Source organism: Carassius carassius, chromosome 17 (genome assembly GCF_963082965.1).
Source record: "Carassius carassius chromosome 17, fCarCar2.1, whole genome shotgun sequence".
NCBI lineage: Eukaryota > Metazoa > Chordata > Actinopteri > Cypriniformes > Cyprinidae > Carassius > Carassius carassius.
This window is the reverse complement of record NC_081771.1, coordinates 11577885-11597657: the sequence shown is the minus strand read 5'-3', so window position 1 is coordinate 11597657 and position 19773 is coordinate 11577885. Positions and strand designations below refer to the sequence as shown.

At 37.1% G+C, this 19773-nt stretch overlaps 1 protein-coding gene across 4 annotated transcripts in view; it reads right to left on the bottom strand.

Moving 5' to 3' along the window:
* The window catches only part of LOC132161096 (dynamin-like 120 kDa protein, mitochondrial), a 44196-nt gene extending 30549 nt beyond the window's left edge, over positions 1–13647 (bottom strand). Inside the window, exons 1-7 of one of the 4 annotated variants that reach the window (XM_059570907.1) lie at positions 13447–13647; positions 7223–7541; positions 6826–6922; positions 6586–6693; positions 5456–5503; positions 4250–4338; positions 2108–2263 (exon numbers count right to left, since the gene is read on the bottom strand). In XM_059570907.1, the coding sequence (XP_059426890.1) occupies positions 2108–2263; positions 4250–4338; positions 5456–5503; positions 6586–6693; positions 6826–6922; positions 7223–7541; positions 13447–13475 (846 nt within the window). In that variant the 5' untranslated portion in view covers positions 13476–13647. Of the gene's footprint in view, positions 1–2107; positions 2264–4249; positions 4339–5455; positions 5504–6585; positions 6694–6825; positions 6925–7222; positions 7542–13446 lie in introns of those variants that run through there. The other 3 variants (XM_059570904.1, XM_059570905.1, XM_059570906.1) reach the window with 3 other exon arrangements.
* Positions 13648–19773: the final 6126 nt, after the last annotated feature.

Below are 19773 nucleotides of genomic sequence, written 5' to 3'. Positions count from 1 at the left end.
ATGGTACAGTCATAAGCCTCCCGGTTTTCATCCAAAATATCTTAAATTGTCTTCCAAAGACGAACAAAGCTTTTATGGGTTTGGAACGACATGGGGGTAAGTGATTAATGACTAAATTTAAATTCTGGGGTGGAGTGTCCCTTTAATGATGTATTTAAACGCACATCAGAACTATCTTTTCTGTATGGGTCGTGAGTCTCGTGCCAGAAATCACAGAATACACTTAATAAATAATAAACTCAAATCCAAATGTTTTATCTTGAAATAAGCCACATACAAAAATATAGGAACCTATACCTGCCTACTTAACTCCATCAACTAGGTGGCTTGGGCAGGGGAGGTTTCCAAAGCACATCAACTGTTCAATGGAATGCCTCAGGGATCAGTTCTTGGATCCCTCCTTTTCTCCATATACAGGTGCTGGTCATATAATTAGAATATCATCAAAAAGTTTATTTCACTAATTTCATTCAAAAAGTGAAACTTGTAAATTATATTCATTCATTACACAGAATGATATCTTTTCTGATATCTGATATCTTTTTTATCACTTTTTTAATGGAATTAGAGAAATAAATAAATAAATAAAATGGACAAAAGAACATCAGCTACAGCCCAACCTAGCAAAGACTGAGCTTCTTGTCTTCCCTGCCACTCCAACTCTACAGCATGATTTTACTATCCAGTTAAATATCAACAATTACCCCACCCAGTTCAATGAAATCCTAGTGGGTGTAATCTTCAGTGAACATCTGACTTTCAAAGACCACATTGCAAAAACTACTCTATCTTGCATGTTTGCACTGCACAACATCAGAAAGATCAGGCCCTTCCTAACAAAGCATGCTACGCAACTTCTTGTCCAGGCCCTTGTTATTTCTAGACTAGACTGCTGCAATGCCCTTCTTGATGGACTTCCATCATGCACAATCAAACCTTTACAAATGATTCCGAATGCAGCGGCATGACTGATCTTCAATGAACCCAAAAGAGCCCATGTCATACCTCTCTTTATCTCCCTGCACTGGCTACCAGTTGCGGCTCACATAAAGCTCAAGACATTGATGATTGCAGGCTCAACACCCTCCTACTTCCACTCACTTTTGAGAATCTACATACCCTCCAAAAGTCTGAGATCTACGAGTGAGCGACACCTCGTGGTACCATCACAGAGAGGCACAAAATCACCTTCAATACCACGACTTAGGTGCCCTTGAGCAAGGCATCGAACCCCCAACTGCTCCCCGGGCGCTGCAGCATAAATGGCTGCCCACTGCTCCGGGTGTGTGCTCACAGTAAGTGTGTGTGTGTTCACTGCTCTGTGTGTGTGCATTTCGGATGGGTTAAATGCAGAGCACAAATTCTGAGTATGGGTCACCATACTTGGCTGAATGTCACTTCACTTTCTCTTTCTCACTTTCTTTCCAGAACATTTTCATTCACTGTACCTGGCTGGTGGAATTCACTTCCCACCCCAATCTGGAATGCTGAATCCCTGAAAGTTTTCAAGCAACACCTGAAAACTCATCTCTTTCATCACTATTTGACTTCATCTATAAAAATAAATAAATAAATAAAAAACTTTGCTTTCTCTTTCCTTAATCTCTCCTTGTCTAACTTGTACTACTCTGAACAATGCCTGAAACTTTGTATTGCAAGCACTTACTTCATTTGACTCTTGATGATAAATTGCTTTTTGTATTAACAAATTGTAAGTCACTTTGGATAAAAGCATCTGCTAACTGAATACATCTAAATGTAATCAACTGGATCACTTTATGAGCAGAGCCCAAAACAACAAATCCAAAGACGCATAATAAGCTCCGCTTTTTGTAAGTGTACATGGCATGAGAGGAGCTACTTATCTGTTTTGTAACTAGAGTATATTGAGGCTGTAGTTCTCTCACATTAGTCATTAATACCTCCACCATTCCTATTTTTTATATTCAGCTAGTAAGTATTTTGGGTAAATTTGTGCGTGTCATTACTTCTGTATATGCTATTAAAGGCATAAAACAGCTACAAAAGAATGGTGTGGAGCTGCCAAAGACTGGCATAAGTGCGAGTGCCACAGCATCTGAGGGGTGGTGGGGGAGTGGACCTTCACCTTGCGTTTGGACTGTGAGGGGCTGGGGTTCGGGGCTGGGCTGGGACTGGGGTCACGCGGCGGAGGCGGAGCATTATTGGCTGCCGCCTGCCGCATCTCCTCCTCATGCTGCTGGATCTGCTGTTGAATGAGTATGAGCTCGCTGAGCAGCCCCTGCTGAGGGACGGCACAGTGACAGAGACGAGCAATCAGCAATCAATCAACCTGATTACAAACTAATAGGAGGATATGGCAGAGCTTTTGGGAAATGGTCTGCCTCACATTAATATACTGCTCTTGGTATATATACTGCTCTAAGTCATTTTGAATCTAACTCAGTAATGATGAACCTCGAAGACCATAAGAGACAAACATACGGGTCTCCAAGCAAAAGGCAGGGGGAAGATTTGAACTATAAAGACCAGAGGGAATTAAAAATATATTTATTCACACTAATAATGTTGAATCACATTAAAGACCTGCACATACAGTCAGTATTGTCAAGGTGCTATAATTGCAGTAAAGGCAACCCTAATAGTTTTTAACAGATAAACTAAGATCACTTAAAAGCAGGCATTTAAGGTACAATGAGTGATTTAGCTGCAGAGCAGTGCAAAGCCTGAAGCTGGAGAAAGCAAATATTACAAGACATCTTTCAAATACATACTGTTTACGTACATTAGAATTCATTTGATTTCATAATTTTGTCTTACATTATATACAAAAATATGTCTTATGCTTTAAACTTCATTTATTTAAATAAAATATTGTACAAATATTATTAGAGAAGTAAGTGTATTATCAATATCGTGGTATTGCGATAGCAAAAAGGTCCTGATATCGTGGTCACATGACGATATGAAACCATAGGTCTTCCGGGCAAAAAGTGTAGTTTTTAAAATATATTTAAACTTCTTATTCTAAAATAAAAGGTCTTTAAAGTTGTGTTTTGGGCCATTATGCTTTGGCACAGTATCTGTCAAACGAAATAAAACCGAAAGCCAATATGACATATTCCCTTCATCAAGTCTGTTGAGGTGCTAAGCACGCACTTCGTTCAGGTGATCAGTGAATGCAGTGAACTCATTTATTGCATGTGCTCTGAGTTTATGCAGATTTGGGAACACAACAGCCATCATTTATGCTTTATTTTCGCGGCAGATGATTTCACTAGATTTGCAGTGAGATGCGTTTTTGTAAGTCTGTTTTCACTGAAGCTGGAGTTATCTTTACGGTCATGTACAGATATAGTCGATTTAATGCATCCTTGCTGAACAGAAGATTAAATATGCTAATAAAATATGCTAATATGAAAAACTTAAAACTAGTGCTACTCTAAGCTGAAGGATTTAGTTTCACTGCAGAAAATGAGGGATTTATGAGTGAGGAAACAGAAAAAAAAAAAAAAAACTGACATCAAACATTAAAATATCAAGGAGTGAATTGCTCTCAGAGAAGCAATATTTTTAGAGAAAGTGTAATGATAAAGACAGACAAACACATAGCTGAAAAAGAGAAATTAATCTATCTATAACAAAATATGTGAACCTACTGCTGGGACACAAACATATCTCTAATAGCCTTGATGCTCATCTGTCATCATGTAAATGGAGAAAAAGAGACATCTGCCCTTTAGTGTACACTGAGAAAGACATTTCTTATAAAGAATGTGAATATATCCAGAACAGGTAAATTATCAAGAACAACATGAAGACTACAGCAACACCACTGCTCACAAATAATAATAATAAAAAAAAGCAGAGGTGAACTATATGAATAATATAGTTATTCTAAATTTCTGTTCCACTATGACAGTACACATATTTTTTGACCAAGTGTATATTCATTTGTTATGCTGGGGGACAGCTTAATAAAAAAGCAGCTTCACTTCAACATTAACCAGTTGCGACAGGCTACTAAAACCATCTCCATATTTAGCAGGACTACAAAAGTGCACGATAGCCACTGACCAATGGTGGCCTGTCTTTTGCAGTAAATCTTCTTAAAAATCAACTTAATGCTGAAAAAAGCTGGAGCAACACAGCTAAGCAAAAAATGCAGGCAAAGATACTTAAGCTGCCTTAATTATTATAGTGGCTAGAAATTCAAAATGATCGTCATATCATGGGCAAGCTTAAGCATTCAGAAAACAGAGTCATTTACCTTCTTAAACTGTTTTTCATTGCTGTCAGACATGGCTGCAGATGTTGGTGGGATATCTGTTGCTCTCAGGGTTGATTCACCTGTGGTTTCTGGAGTCGGGGTGGGGGAGGGGGGGTTGAAACAGACATTTAGCATTTATATTTTACATCTTAAGAAAAAAGAATTGCGTGTCAAGTGACAATAAACATTAGCATGCAAAAGCATATTATTAGCTTGCATTTTAAAGTAATTACATTATGTCACCATATCCCAAAGAGACTCAAAGGTTTGAAAAGTAAATGGTGCAAAAGTGCTCGATAAATAGTTTGTAAATAATATAGTCACACTTCTAGAAGACTATATAAAAGAATGTAATATCATAGTTTTGTAGTGAGGTGATGAGAAAATATGTATAATCTGCTATAGAAAACATGAACATTATATAAAATCTATACAGGTCTATACAATCACTCCTTGTCTAAGATGCTAAGAAGAAAATCAGATTAGATATTCAGTAAGTGTACTTTTCAAAACTCTTGAGCTGTAAGAATTTCAAACATATAGGATAAATTAGTCAATGACGATGGAAAGAGAGAAAGAGACAAACACAGGGAATGAATGGCCCACAAAATCTTAAGAGAAGAGAAGGTGAAGTCAAGGGACCAAGTGGCAACACAATTCAAATCAGAGTATTCACACATTTTCAGATGCTGTTAGTCTCTGGAACTGCATCTGTAACTGTCCCATGTTAACTGAAAGCTTTAGCATTCAATTTCATCTTAGTTGAATTATAATAAGGCAAACTAATTAGCACTTGAGTCTTTGTAATCTAAACTAAATTTACACAAACATTAAAAAGTTTGTGATCAGTAAGGTTTTTTTTTTTGTAATGGATTTAATTAGCAAAGCTGTATTAAATTGATCACCAAATTAGCATATCATAATGACTTATGAAAGATCACATGACAATGAAAACTTACCAACCCCAAACTTTTGAAAGCTAATGTAAACAGCACTGTAACACTGTAATGCTATGTTTTCAATTTCTGTATCAAAGTAGCAGCTGACTAAGAACATTATTATGATATTTTAGAGATCGTTTCCTTTGATAAGGGGTTTTGCTGGTCCATCCTTAGAGGGGCACACACCCCTTCAATTAAAATCCATTTTACGTCAGTGCAGCAGTGCAGGAGGAATCGATGCACGCCATGTGAGGCGTTTACACACCTAATAACAGACGCAGACCAGAAGCTCCATTGACTTCACTACCCAAACCTGTGAAGAATGTGAAGGGAGGGAGAGGAGGAGGGAGGAACAAGAGGAACAAATGAAATGGAAATAAAATAAAGACGGTAGAAAGAGCTCATTCCATTGCACACTGGATTGGGTTTCTAACAGAAGAGCAGTGTCAGCACTGTATACTGAGAAATATGTTAATGCAAACAAATAACTTAAATCTTAAATCATATTATCATTAGGAAGATGCTGATTATGCATATATGAAAGTGATTATAAGCAATGCACAGATGTTTTAAAAGAGAATGTACAGAATATTGTAATTCATTCAGTTGATAGAAATCACAAGATCCCAAGGTTAGATTTAGTACCTTTCAGCTGTAGAAATATTCACACACACATTAACATGAATTGACATTTCCGAAAAATTACATTGCAGTGCATCAAGGTTTTTTTTGTTTTTTTTTTGGAACTCAGAACAGATAATACACATCAAACTAAAAAGAAAAACAGACACACATTCACTTTAAACTTAATAAAGAGGGATGTTGATTATATGGCCCAATTAGTAATTTTTTTTTTTTTTAGAAAAATTTACACAACCATTCAAAAGTTTAAAGTCAGAAAAAAATGTTCATAATTTTGAAAGAACTCCCTTTTTCTCACCAAGGCTACGTTTATTTGATACACAGCATATATGTCATTATTAAAATTTTAAATAACTCTTTTTTTCCATTTCAATTAATATTTTAAATAGTAATTTATTCCTGAGACTACAAAGTTACATTTTCTTTAAGCAACTATTACTCAAGTGTCGAAAAACAGTAGTGCTGCTTTATTTTTGTGGAAACCATGATACATTTTTTTCAGGATTCTTTGGAAAAATAAAAAAGCTTAGATAAACTGTAACATTATAAATGCTTTTAATGACACTTTTGATAAATTTAATGCAGCTTCTCTGAGTAAAATCATTAATTTATTCTGTTTTTTTCTTTACTGACCACAAACATTTGAACAGCAATACATATTTTTAATGAATCATTACACTTTTATTTAACAGAATTGTTCCCCTGTATTCCATTTGTGTCCATCATGAGGTGTGTTTAAAGGACACTGCTTACCACTGGACAGAAGGCTCTTTAGGAAGGTGAAGTTCTCTCCGATCTTTTCCATATCAGGTAATAGTTTGGCTATATCTTCCAGTTCAGGCAAAGCACTGGCTAGCTTGTCTTTATTCGGGGACACAGAAATTACATTCACAGATTTTAATCAGAAAGTCAATGCCACAAAATAAATTGCAACTGCAGCATATGCATATGTTAAACAGGTTTGATCAGAACATGATTCTACAAATTACTTACCTAAATCAATATTTTCACTCAGCTCCCAAACAAAGTCTGGCACAATCCATGTGTACTGGCTCATATCAGGAAGCATATCTTTCCATTCATCGTAAGTCTGGAAACAAACAAAACAGACAGGCTACACTGACTAGTGATGAATGAATAAATATTTAACCTGATACCAACGGTCAATAGTATTTTTCTGTTGACAACTGATTTGATAGCTGATAATATATATATATATATATATATATATATATATATATATATATACAGAAAATTTTACATCAGACCAATAGCAAGCTCAGAGTATTAAAATTCAGATTGAACCTTATTGTGGACTCTGAATTTGCAAGTAAAAAGACCTTGAGCCAGTCATTTCATATGCACAACACAACCAACTACTCAAACATACCTTTTTTGCTGTATATCCGCCTCCAACTGCTGAGCCCAGCAAGATGTACCTCAGTTTCAGCAGTCTGGCTGCAAGACGGGCCACCCAGAAGGACCGGTGCTGTTGATAGCCGTGGCCTCCTGATCGGGATTTGGGAGGGCGCATGGGGAGCCTGGAGAGGGATGTGTAATGGCGGGCAGCTGAGCAGTGAGGTGGTCTTTGTGGATTGTTGTTAGCAGTGTAGCGGTGATGGATGGCACGGGAGAGCGGGTGCAGTTTCTGCAGCGGAACTCTGAACTTCACCCCCATTCTGGAGGGAAGCAGATTCCTGCAGGCAATGCTGGAGAGAGAAGAACAATGTGATCACTCTGTCACTTCGGAGTCATATATCACATTTATATTAATACTTGAAGAATTTAGCCTTTATTGTTGAAATGCATGGCTCAAGAATACGGATGGCTCAGTGGTCAAAAGTGTGTCAATTTACAGATGTTATGAAATAACATTATGGCCTCCTAGTCTTCACATTATTTTTTGTAAATAAAACTTAGATATAAATATGCAATGAAAGTTATGTATATATTTGTGTCACCAAAATATAAAATATATTGTTAAAAAAATGATTTAAAATAGCAAACAATATTGCCAGGTCTCCTGCTTTCTGTCAGACACACAATGTATGCAAAACCACAGCATTTATGACCAAATTTTGATAACTGTAACACATTTTAAGCCTTGGAAAGTTAAAAATGATTTTGAAACTGTGAGAATGACTTGTGATTCAAGCGGTATGACGTTGTTTGCGATTACAACAGTCAATTTATTGCTGTTATGGAGTAACATCAGAGTTTTCTGCAAATAAATCATGGATATGAACATAAATGAAAAAATATCAATATATTTTTGACATAAGGATATATACCAGTAAAAGCTATTTATTAGCTTCCGATTCCATTAAAATCATTAAACAACTATTAAAAAATTGTGGAAAGGAAAAATACACAATACTCAACTACTCGATGCTCAATACCATTTATTACTTGCTGTGAACTTAAAGTTTGGAAACGTCAAAATACAACATATAATACAGTATACGGATCTTCATAAGTAGGGTTGGGTACTGTTAGAAATTTTCCGGTTCTGGTTCCATTTAAATGAACTATTATTATGTTTTTTACTATCTTACCTTCACTGAATGTAGTGTTGCTGGAAGGTAGTAAGAAATGTTGAGTAATGCTAGTCCATCAATCAACATGTGCTTCAAAGTTGATGTTTTTTACATCAATAACAATAACATTTTGCTTTTCAAGCAAGAGTAAGCTGGTTGGCCAAATAGTCCCATGAGGTTTAAGACACTTGTTCATTTCCCTAAATTAATGAAATATAAACTGTTACACTTATAACCATGTATACACACTCCATAAAGCCCATATTTTAGAGAAATCGCTGTGCCAAGAGAAATCTGAATCACCCACCGAATCTTGCAGAGAAGGCGAGCGTGAACAGGAGCAAATTTTGGTAAGTATTCTGATTAATTATCTCCCTTGACTTTATGCCTCCACGTTCCCCCGTTTGCCTCATAGACAGTAAAAGATTGTCTGCAAGCTTCTCCTCCTGTCCATACGGTAATTTCTCTACTGTGCGACAGAGATTTGCTGGTTATGACGCAATCATTAGCCTATTTTTTACAAAAACTGCTTCTACGGGAACCTAACGTAAGATACACGGTAATGGAGCCTTTTATACATTTTCATGTTTCTTTAGAAGTAATTAATGGACAAATGGAGTCTTTAAACGCCTCAGATGTAAAGTTATACGCTGTCAAAGTGACGCCAAAATGAATGGGAGTCAATGGAATGCTAACAGCAGGTGGGGGTTCGCTAGCCAATGGCGGCGCCCAGGGGTGCTTCAAAAAAATATGAAACCCTGCCCCCCTGGTAATAATTCGGCAGGGGGTCGAAATTGGGTACAACACCGGAACAAGCCGGATCTGGATTCATTTTGGCTGATCCCCCTCCTCCAGGGGCGGCATTTCAGTATGGCAGACCGAGAATAGCCAGATATATGCCGTGAAAAACTATCCAAAATTCATATCTCCATTATAATTCGTTATTATTATTTTAAATCACATGGTTTTAGAAATATTTAACCAGTGATAAGCATTTAAAGGAGCTTGTAAAACTTCATAAGGCCATTGGAACCTCAAGCTCTCGGGAAACCAGTCACTTCACCCCGCCTCCACTCAGATTGAAGCGCGCGCACAGCCTGGAGGAGACAGATCTCCGCTTATCAGCAAAGCAAGGGTAAACAAATAACTTTGAATAGTAGAGCATTTCTTTACTCAAACACTATGTCTGTAAAGGCTAATGTTTTTGTGTGTTTGAAGACTGGAGAAGTAGTTTTTTTGCCATCTAGCCAATATACTTTTGTACATTTAAAATATCCTGTGCATAAGTGCTTAATCGTTTATATCATGAGATTTTGGCCAATTGTATTAAACAGCAAAATAAATATAAATAAATAAATAAATAAACGTTATATCCTAACCTGTAAAAGTTGATAATGGCATATAATGCGCTGCACTTTCCTCAGATGCGGACAAAACACAGATCTCCTCATTCGCCAGCCAAAGACCTCGTTAACTCCATTTGAGCTTGTTTTTCATATAGCCTGATGTTTATTGCAAGTGTCTGATACAACACAAACACTGACGACGCAGTGTTGTTTAATTATTGATTTGTTCCCCCTATTCTTTCTTTCCCCCCCTGTATTTTAGTAGAGTGTGCCATGAAACCGTTTTATTTGTCAACACCCATCAGACATCATATTGTTTGTATTTGGTTGCTTTAACTCAACAAACTACGGAAAATAACTCTTATATAATACTCGCGAGTCAGCTTTATACACACGAGCTTTGGATGTGACTGTGAGGGCACATAATACAGCCTTTGGAGCGCGTGAGTACCAAATGGCTAAAAAATTTTAAAAAGGTGTGCAAATTATTATACATTTTTGTGACAATGCAATAATGACCGGATTAGTCAAGTGACAGTTCTGTCAGCTGTCCTGAAATGTGAGTGAGTCTTGTATCGCAGCGTGCAGGTCACTGATGCGCTGATGAGAAGCGCGCTCTGAGAGAGTTCATGGATTCAAATGACTGATTTAATCTTAGACTTTGTGTGGATTTATTTTATTATTCCAACCTACAAGCTTTGTTGAATAAATGCAGGAATTTCCCTCATTCTAAACTTGAAAGCTGCGAGATTTATTAAAACTATGCGACACATAGTCCATCTCAGAAAAGTTTTTAGGCCTGGAAATTGTTGTTTTAAAATCGCATGGCATTTCCATGTTATTCATGACCTTACAGACCCTATAAAAGCAACTGATGCACGCTCTTAATCACTTAAACTGGTCCACCAATGTGATTGCGCGAGTGCTCCGTTACCTCTCCCTTCTGTAATCGCGTGCCGGATCTGTTGCCCGCTTTGTTCCGGTACCTCGCAATTTACAAATTAAGCACTGTACGTATTACTAGCAAACGTAACTTCACTGATAACCTACATTGTTAGAATTTAATTTAACACCACTGATCTGGCTGTTGCAAGTGAAGGGGCCACATCTAGCATTCCAGGTCCCAGTGAAATACAGACCACTGAGACCAGGGATACTCAGCCTGGGGGGCGCAAAACTCAATCTCGCCTCGGGCAACCAAGGAGCTAGATCCGGCCCTGCTTGAAATGACCTGTACAGTCGTGGCCAAAAGTTTTGAGAATTACATAAATATTAGTTTTCAAAGAGTTTGCTGCTAAACTGCTTTTAGATCTTTGTTTCAGTTGTTTCTGTGATGTACTGAAATATAATTACAAGCACTTCATATGTTTCAAAGGCTTTTATTGATAATTACATGACATTTATGCAAAGAGTCAGTATTTCCAGTGTTGGCCCTTCTTTTTCAGGACCTCTGCAATTCGACTGGGCATGCTCTCAATCAACTTCTGGGCCAAATCCTGACTGATAGCAACCCATTCTTTCATAATCACTTCTTGGAGTTTGTCAGAATTTGTGGGTTTTTGTTTGTCCACCCGCCTCTTGAGGATTGACCACAAGTTCTCAATGGGATTAAGATCTGGGGAGTTTCCAGGCCATGGACCCAAAATTTCAACATTCTGGTCCCCGAGCCACTTAGTTATCACTTTTGCCTTATGGCACGGTGCTGCATTGTGCTGGAAAATGCATTGTTCTTCACCAAACTGTTGTTGGATTGTTGGAAGAAGTTGCTGTTGGAGGGTGTTTTGGTACCATTCTTTATTCATGGCTGTGTTTTTGGGCAGAATTGTGAGTGAGCCCACTCCCTTAGATGAGAAGCAACCCCACACATGAATGGTGTCAGGATGCTTTACTGTTGGCATGACACAGGACTGATGGTAGCGCTCACCTTTTCTTCTCCGGACAAGCCTTTTTCCAGATGCCCCAAACAATCGGAAAGGGGCTTCATCGGAGAATATGACTTTGCCCCAGTCCTCAGCAGTCCATTCACTATACTTTCTGCAGAAGATCAATCTGTCCCTGATGTTTTTTTTTGGAGAGAAGTGGCTTCTTTGCTGCCCTTCTTGACACCAGGCCATCTTCCAAAAGTCTTCGCCTCACTGTGCGTGCAGATGCGCTCACACCTGCCTGCTGCCATTCCTGAGCAAGCTCTGCACTGGTGGCACTCCGATCCCGCAGCTGAATCCTCTTTAGGAGACGATCCTGGCGCTTGCTGGACTTTCTTGGACGCCCTGAAGCCTTCTTTACAAGAATTGAACCTCTTTCCTTGAAGTTCTTGATGATCCTATAAATTGTTGATTTAGGTGCAATCTTAGTAGCCACAATATCCTTGCCTGTGAAGCCATTTTTATGCAACGCAATGATGGCTGCACGCATTTCTTTGCAGGTCACCATGGTTAACAATGGAAGAACAATGATTTCAAGCATCACCCTCCTTTTAACAAGTCTGCCATTCTAACCCAATCAGCCTGACATAATGATCTCCAGCCTTGTGCTCGTCAACATTCTCACCTGAGTTAACAAGACGATTACTGAAATGATCTCAGCAGGTCCTTTAATGATAGCAATGAAATGCAGTGGAAAGGTTTTTTTGGGATTAAGTTAATTTTCATGGCAAAGAAGGACTATGCAATTCATCTGATCACTCTTCATAACATTCTGGAGTATATGCAAATTGCAATTATAAAAACTTAAGCAGCAACTTTCCCAATTTCCAATATTTATGTAATTCTCAAAACTTTTGGCCACGACTGTACACTAAATAATCTAACCCTCATATTTACATAACAATAGCAGCCTATTTATTTAGTGGTCCAAGTTGAAGTCAGTATGTATACTAATGACAATATTGACAAATATAATGTAATTTACTGGCGCCAGGTGCTGCGCGCTGCCAGTTCAAGTACAGTCAGACAAAAACGACATGCACAGTTATCAAAGGCGCGAGTGCGCGTACAGTTGTGGGAAACATGTTCGGCAGTCAAAGACGCGACGCGGCGCAGCGCGTCTGTGAATGCGCGTAATTGGAATCGATGTGCTCAGTAATTAAAGAGGCAGGGCGTCGTTTCTGTAATTCGGTTTGTGACATCGGGAAACGCCGATAGTCAGAACACTGGCGGAAGGATGCTCACAGTGCTTGGTCACGTGGCGCATCAGAACCGTTTCGGAACCGAAACTTAAAAATTGCTCACGATTTCTGTTTTTTCAAAAGAACAGAACCGGTTCCCATCCTTACTTAAGTGATTATAAATACATTTTTAAGCTAGAACGCAAATAAAAGAACTCAGGACAGGTGTGGTTCCTAAATCAGTTTTCCAATGGCTAGAGCGTTATGAAAATGGGGGAAATAATGTCAAATTAGACAGCTATTAATACTATATTGATAAAACCATTCATATGATATCAATGTAGAAATTCCTTTAGAATTCTAGTTAATGCAAAAGTGATTTCAGTTGTGAAAAGTGGGATGGTGTTTCGGGTGGTGTCAGTAGTGTAGCCTGTCAGTGTCATTTACGAAACGATACCAGCTAATTCTAGTCATTAAGAGCTAATCCTCACAGTTCACAAGTATAAATATAGATTAGTATATGTATATCAGATATTGACACAGCAAATCACCTAATGTTAGTTTCCAGTCTACTGTAGTTAAATTAAATTAATTTAAATAGCTGCTGCAAACGTGCTGCTTTACTTACCAGGTTACTACACTTCCAGCTCGTAACATCCTGCTATTAGCAACTAATGGCAAATATAAGTGTCTATCAGAACGCTTGCCGAAATATAATTCAATTCATCTTTCCAAATGGGGTACTTAGGTTAGCTGTGTGGCTAACAAGGACATTCAAGCAGGCGATCACCAGTCAAGCGCTGCTCGAGGAAAATACTTCCTGGTCCACAGAGTGACGTGACGTCATTCTGTCAAAATAAAAGTAAAAGAAAAATAAGAGTTCAAGGACTTTAACTGCGTCATTAAACTGGTCTATCAATTCTTTTTTTATATAAAATTGTATTTCTTTTTTATGGCAGTAGCCGTGTATTATCAATTTCTTTGTTCCTTTGTTTGTTTTGTTTTTTATTTCACAAATTTCTTAACACTTTGCCTATAATTGAAGTGTTTCTTGCTCAGACTTCCCTTACTATAAAATCTCTTAAACAGGAATTAGAACAACAAACCTTAAGGGCTATGATTACCTTATATTTCTTAGTAATTGAGGTGTACATTTTTTATGTATTGTATTTTATTTTTTATTTTTTGCCTTTTCCTTTTTGTTGTATGATGCAATTCACTGCAGTGTAGTTCATTTGCAATTGAAAAGTGAAAGAGAAAGTAAAAGCTAGGCTTGATTTAATTAATATTCATGTTCTCTGTTTACAGAATTGTAACATTTTACTTATCATTTATTTATTTTATTTATTTTTATTTATATACACAATATAATAAAAAAGATAAAAGATAAAACACCACCAAAACTCAATGACTTATTAATTACATTATATTCTCACAAATAAAGTAGCTTTAAGTAGCAGTCAGATATTTGACTAATATGATTTCATCACAGAATATAGACATGGCATTTCCTAAAAGCGTGCTCCTTAGTTTTAAATTAAGCATTCTTTATTTGTTAAAATCTTTGCATATTAAGAGGGTAATGAAACCTACAAAGGTAAAAAATAAACTAGGATATTACAATACTTAATCAAGTCCAATTAGTAGGGAATCCTTCTGAGATTACTTGGATAAGAATAAAGTAAAGTTCTACTTATGATTGCAGTACAAATATATTCCACTAGAGGGATAAACGTGACAGTGTACAATCATTGTGTAAAATGGATAGATGCTATGGACGGACTGGCTTTAACCTTTTTATCTGAAACTTAAGATCTACCCAAACGACTCTAGAATTAAAACTTCAGTCATTCTCTCTAGTGAAGGTAAGCTGAAGATGAAATATATATATTTTTCTGTAATGAATGTCCCCTGTCAGGTGAACAAAGACTGTTGAGTGTGTTATCTTCCTATTTGAGTGTCTTCAGTTAGCAAGGTCAAATTTTAGTAAACTGGTGGTGCTCTTTGTTCTGGTTTTGGGCTATGAATAGTGTATAGACTAAGTTTTTTAGGCCCATTGCACGTGCTTATCATGTAACCTCTTACAACGATGCCACAATATTGAAATATTATAGACTGCCTATTGGGTATGAAAGTAGGGGGGGGGGGAGTGTAGAAACAAGTCTTTACTCAGAAATTACTGGTATATGAACACATCTACATAGATTTTAGTTTATATATTTTATTATAGGTTCCTCATAGATATGTTGATTAAAATACAAGTTTGATTTAAAATTTCCAAAAATCAGATTTCAGAACAGTGTGCATGTTCAGTAGTCAAGAAAGTCTGCTGCACTGTATCTAGGAGCTCTGGTTGACACATTATGTTAAATGTCAGTTGAATGCAGACTGCAATAGCAAGTTTAGATCAATCATAGCTGTTAGCTAGAACACGAGACATGATCGATTTGTGCTTGCACTAGTAACGCAGTTATGAGGAACAAGGCTGCTGTCTCCCTGTATACGTTCAGCCTAGAAAAGTGCCAGGGTCTCTTCACTCATCTTCAGTGAAACCAGGTTAAAGCCCTTCAAAACACAAAATCTGAAGCACACACTGAAAATATATTCATATTACATACTCAATTGCTCCTGTTAGATGCCTTGAGGACAGTAGTTATCCTCATAAGCCTCTTACTTTCTCCTCAGCATGGTAAACTGTGTGAAAAGGTCTTCTAAGGCCTAATAAACTCTTTCAGGCCATGTACACAAAACAGCTAAATCTAGTTCTGTACAGACAGAGTGTAAACTTGTACTGTTAACTTGCCATTTTTAGGATTGACTCCTGTATTCCTTACAAAGAAAGGAGTTCATTACTACATATAAATGCTGTTGTCATCAAAACAACAGTGTATATGTGACCTCCTCTAGAGACAATTACTTTCACTGCACATATGATTGAACACAACCAGGACTGGCTCCCTTTTTAGAAGCACTTTGTCCTTTTTGGACTGTACGGTCATTATTCAGAGCTCTGGTTAGAAACTAAGAACAAATATTGTCCTCTCTGCTTTTTTTTTTAGATTGATGAATATGGAACTAAGATTATAGTGTAAGAAAACACCTGAAATAGAACCACAAACAGAGGGGCCTTTATATTGTCAAATACATCAGCTTCATGCAGGTTTGCATTGAAACTGGGAACAAGATTAATAATATACAGTATTCATCCATGTTTAATTGCTCTATTTTTTTAAGAAGTAGTAGTATTCGGTCACCCTCAACTCAACACTAGAAAAGGCCTATTTTACTTATCCATATAAAACATGATTCATGACTCATCTTTAAACCCTTGAGAGTGTTATAATCTAGATTATGTGAATACCTGCATAGCATAGAGGGACAATAAGATTAAGATCTTTGAATAGCTAAAGAGATGGCCATTCAGATTTCTTTGTAAGGATGCAAGGACACAGTCCTCAAGGGTTGGGTTAGTCTTAAACCATTTACCTAAAGGTGAGAACAAGTCTTTCTGACACATTTAGAATACTTGCAACACCTGGGAGATCACATATTGTATATTTTTTATTACCTTTATTGGATAAGTAGCTACAATGTTATATGTTATATGTATACATTTATAATATGTACTTCTGTTTAAATATTCTGTCACTTCTATCCTTTTTCTTTCTTTCTTTTTAGGAAATGTATTCTTTTATTTAGCAATAATGTACTAAATTGTTACAGGAAAGACTTTTATATTGTTACAAAAAAATATATATATTAAGCAGCACAACTGTTTTCAACATCGATATGATTTTCCAGCATGACAATGCCAGACCACATACTGCATCAGTTACAACATCATGGCTGTGTAGAAGGATCCGGGTACTGAAATGGCCAGCCTGCAGTCCAGATCTTTCACCCATAGAAAACATTTGGCACATCATAAAGAGGAAGATGACCTAAGACAGTTGAGCAACTAGAAGCCTGTATTAGACAAGAATGGGACAACTTTCCTATTCCTAAACTTGAGCAACTTGTCTCCTCATTCCCCAGACGTTTGCAGATTGTTATAAAAAGAAGAAGGGATGCCATACAGCGGTAAACATGGCCTTGTCCCAACTTTTATGAGATGTGTTGATGCCATGAAATTTAAAATCAACTTATTTTTCCTTTAAAATTATACATTTTCAGTTTAAACATTTGATATGTCATCTATGTTGTATTCTGAATAAAATATTGACATTTGAAACTTCCATATCATCGCATTCTGTTTTTATTCACAATTTATATGGTGTCCCAACTTTTTTGGAATTGGGTTTGTAGTTATTTGTGAAAAAATACTTATTAAAGTAAAAAAAAAAACGATATCAGTCTGCCACTAGTATTATACATAAAATGCTAGCTATGAAAATTGCCCTTGCCTTAGACAAAGGAATTTCCAAAAATTTAAAAGAAAGAATTTTCCTGTGTACAATGTTAGAATCCAAAGTTGCACCCATTTATGCATTCAGCAGATCTGTTTCAGTCATGACTAATGTAGGTAATATTTCATTGCTGAACACAAGGAATAAAATAATTAAATAGGTGTATTGTGACCCAGAATTCACATATAGTTCACAGAACAACATTACCATTCTGATTAAGGGCAAGGATCAAACAGACATGGCCACAGGTGTTGTGTATCATCAGTGTCTCTGGCCTCTAATACGGTACGCTTTGCTGCCCCAGAGTCCAGCGGTGGGAACAACTGGAGCAGGACAGTAGACGAGGCTTGGGGGTGGTTGCTGTGTGCCCCAGATTGCTTCTTCGGGTTTATCATATTCTAAAATGGGGTCAGCTAAAAAAATACATGGGCTACTGAACGTGCAGCTGCCACATTTAGAATGTGAGGCTAATTTGTAAATGGCTAAATGTTGTGCATTTTGCAAATATATGGTGGAGCACACATAATCGGATTTGCTTAATGATTAATTTGTGAATCATTGTGTATTAAAAGGATCGTTCAACCAAAAATAAAATGTTGTTGTTTACTCACCCTCGTTTTGTTCTAAACCTATATGCATTTCTTCTGTGCAACACAAAAGATATATTAAAAAAATAAAAATCAATGAAAGTCAATGGGATCCAAAACTGTTCAAAATATTAAAATATCTTCAGTAACACTTTATATAATGCCTTATACAATTGTTTTAATGCATTAATGCCATGTAACGCATCTTATAATGCACTGTATAATATTACAAATCATTGTAACCACAGTTATAATAATAATACTTACAGTAGCTTTAGAAATGACCATGCATTAAAACATAACAAAGAACCAATTTCAGATATAACAAGAAATCTGCAAATATTACAATGCATTTCAACATGTTATTAATGAAAAGATATAATACTTTACAACATACATTATATATACCTATATAATGATTTATAAAAGCTTCAGCTGTTACCCAACTGATATTGCTGCCCTTGTGGTTATACTACAAAGCATTTGTCGTGATAAGAACAAAGTCTAGCCATTGCATTGGATGGATGCCATCTGCATTGATTAACAGTCTAACTTTACTCATTGTCAGACAGTACTGAAGCATAAATTATGATCACACTCATTCTCTAACACAGGGATTCCCGAAGTGTGGTGCGCGCACCCCCAGGGGTACGCAAGCTGCCACCAGGGGGTGCGCGAGAGGAAAAATGTAATGGCGGTCTGTTTTTTTTAAGTGGGATTTTCCATACAATAAAAAACATGAACAGTAAACATCTCCTTTGTAATCGCTTTTATTTAAAATAAACAAACTGTAATTTATTAGTTTTATCAGCATCTGTCTTCTACGCACTGTTCTTCTTTTATGTACTTTAGGCTAGGCTATATGCGTGCCAACTCGTTTCATTCATTCCATAATATATATTATAAACATGCTTAACTGGCTGAAATCAGAGAAACTGTCAAGTCGGACATCTTATGATAAAGTTGTTAGTCAGGAGGAGAGGGGCCAAGAGAGAGTGAGGATTTGGAGGCAACAGAGACGAGAATAGAGAGCGAAAATGATCGAAGAAAAAATCTTGAGGAAATCTCTCTCTCGCTGCAGGCTGAGCGACTTTTGCGCTGCACTTGAAAAGTTCCAGATGCATACTCTTTTATTTTATTTTATGTTTGAGCCTATGCTCTTTGCAACTTAATTATGTTGTGGATCGTGTGTAGGCTAATTTTATTGTCGCACTTGAAAAGTTTCAGATTGATCCTTGTTTTTATTTATTTTATCTATTTCGAGCTTATTCTCTTTAATGATGTGGATCGTTTGTAACTTCATTGCCATTTAATTCAATGTACTGTCGTTCTAATTTCCATAACCATTGTGTTATAGTGGTTCTCAGACTTTTTTCCACTGGGCCGCACTATGGTCCAAGTCCAAGTGCAAGCGGATTGCACAGGTTCAAGTAGCAATGGGCTTCTTCACACTGCCTCCACATGTGCAATTGTGCTTTTGAAGCCTACTGACCACGCGCACCTGTCCGCGCGGTCATAAAAAATGAGAGGTACGCATTCGTCCTCTCAGAGCCTCCGCACACACTCTCCCATGACGATGTTTACGTCACGCCTACCTAGCGGACTCCCCGCGGACGCTTAAGATGCAGTCTGTAAGATGCGCACGGGAGCATGACTTGACGCGACATTGCAGAAAATGTGCGTTCACAAATGTAGCCTATGTTGATCCAAATATGGAAAGCACATTCGAATTTAATAATATGAGGTTCTCTCCAGAGATGTTTTGCCACATTTCTTCAATTAAGGATGATTGCTACGTAATATATGGTGTTCCCATTTGCCTGAACTTCAAGTAAAATGCGGGGCAAACCAAAAATCCAGCACTCTCCTTCACTACTGATACTGCGACTATTATTTTTTCTACGTGTTCATTCGCTGGCCTTTTTCACATTTCGTTTTTTTTCTCCCTTAAAAACAAATTTG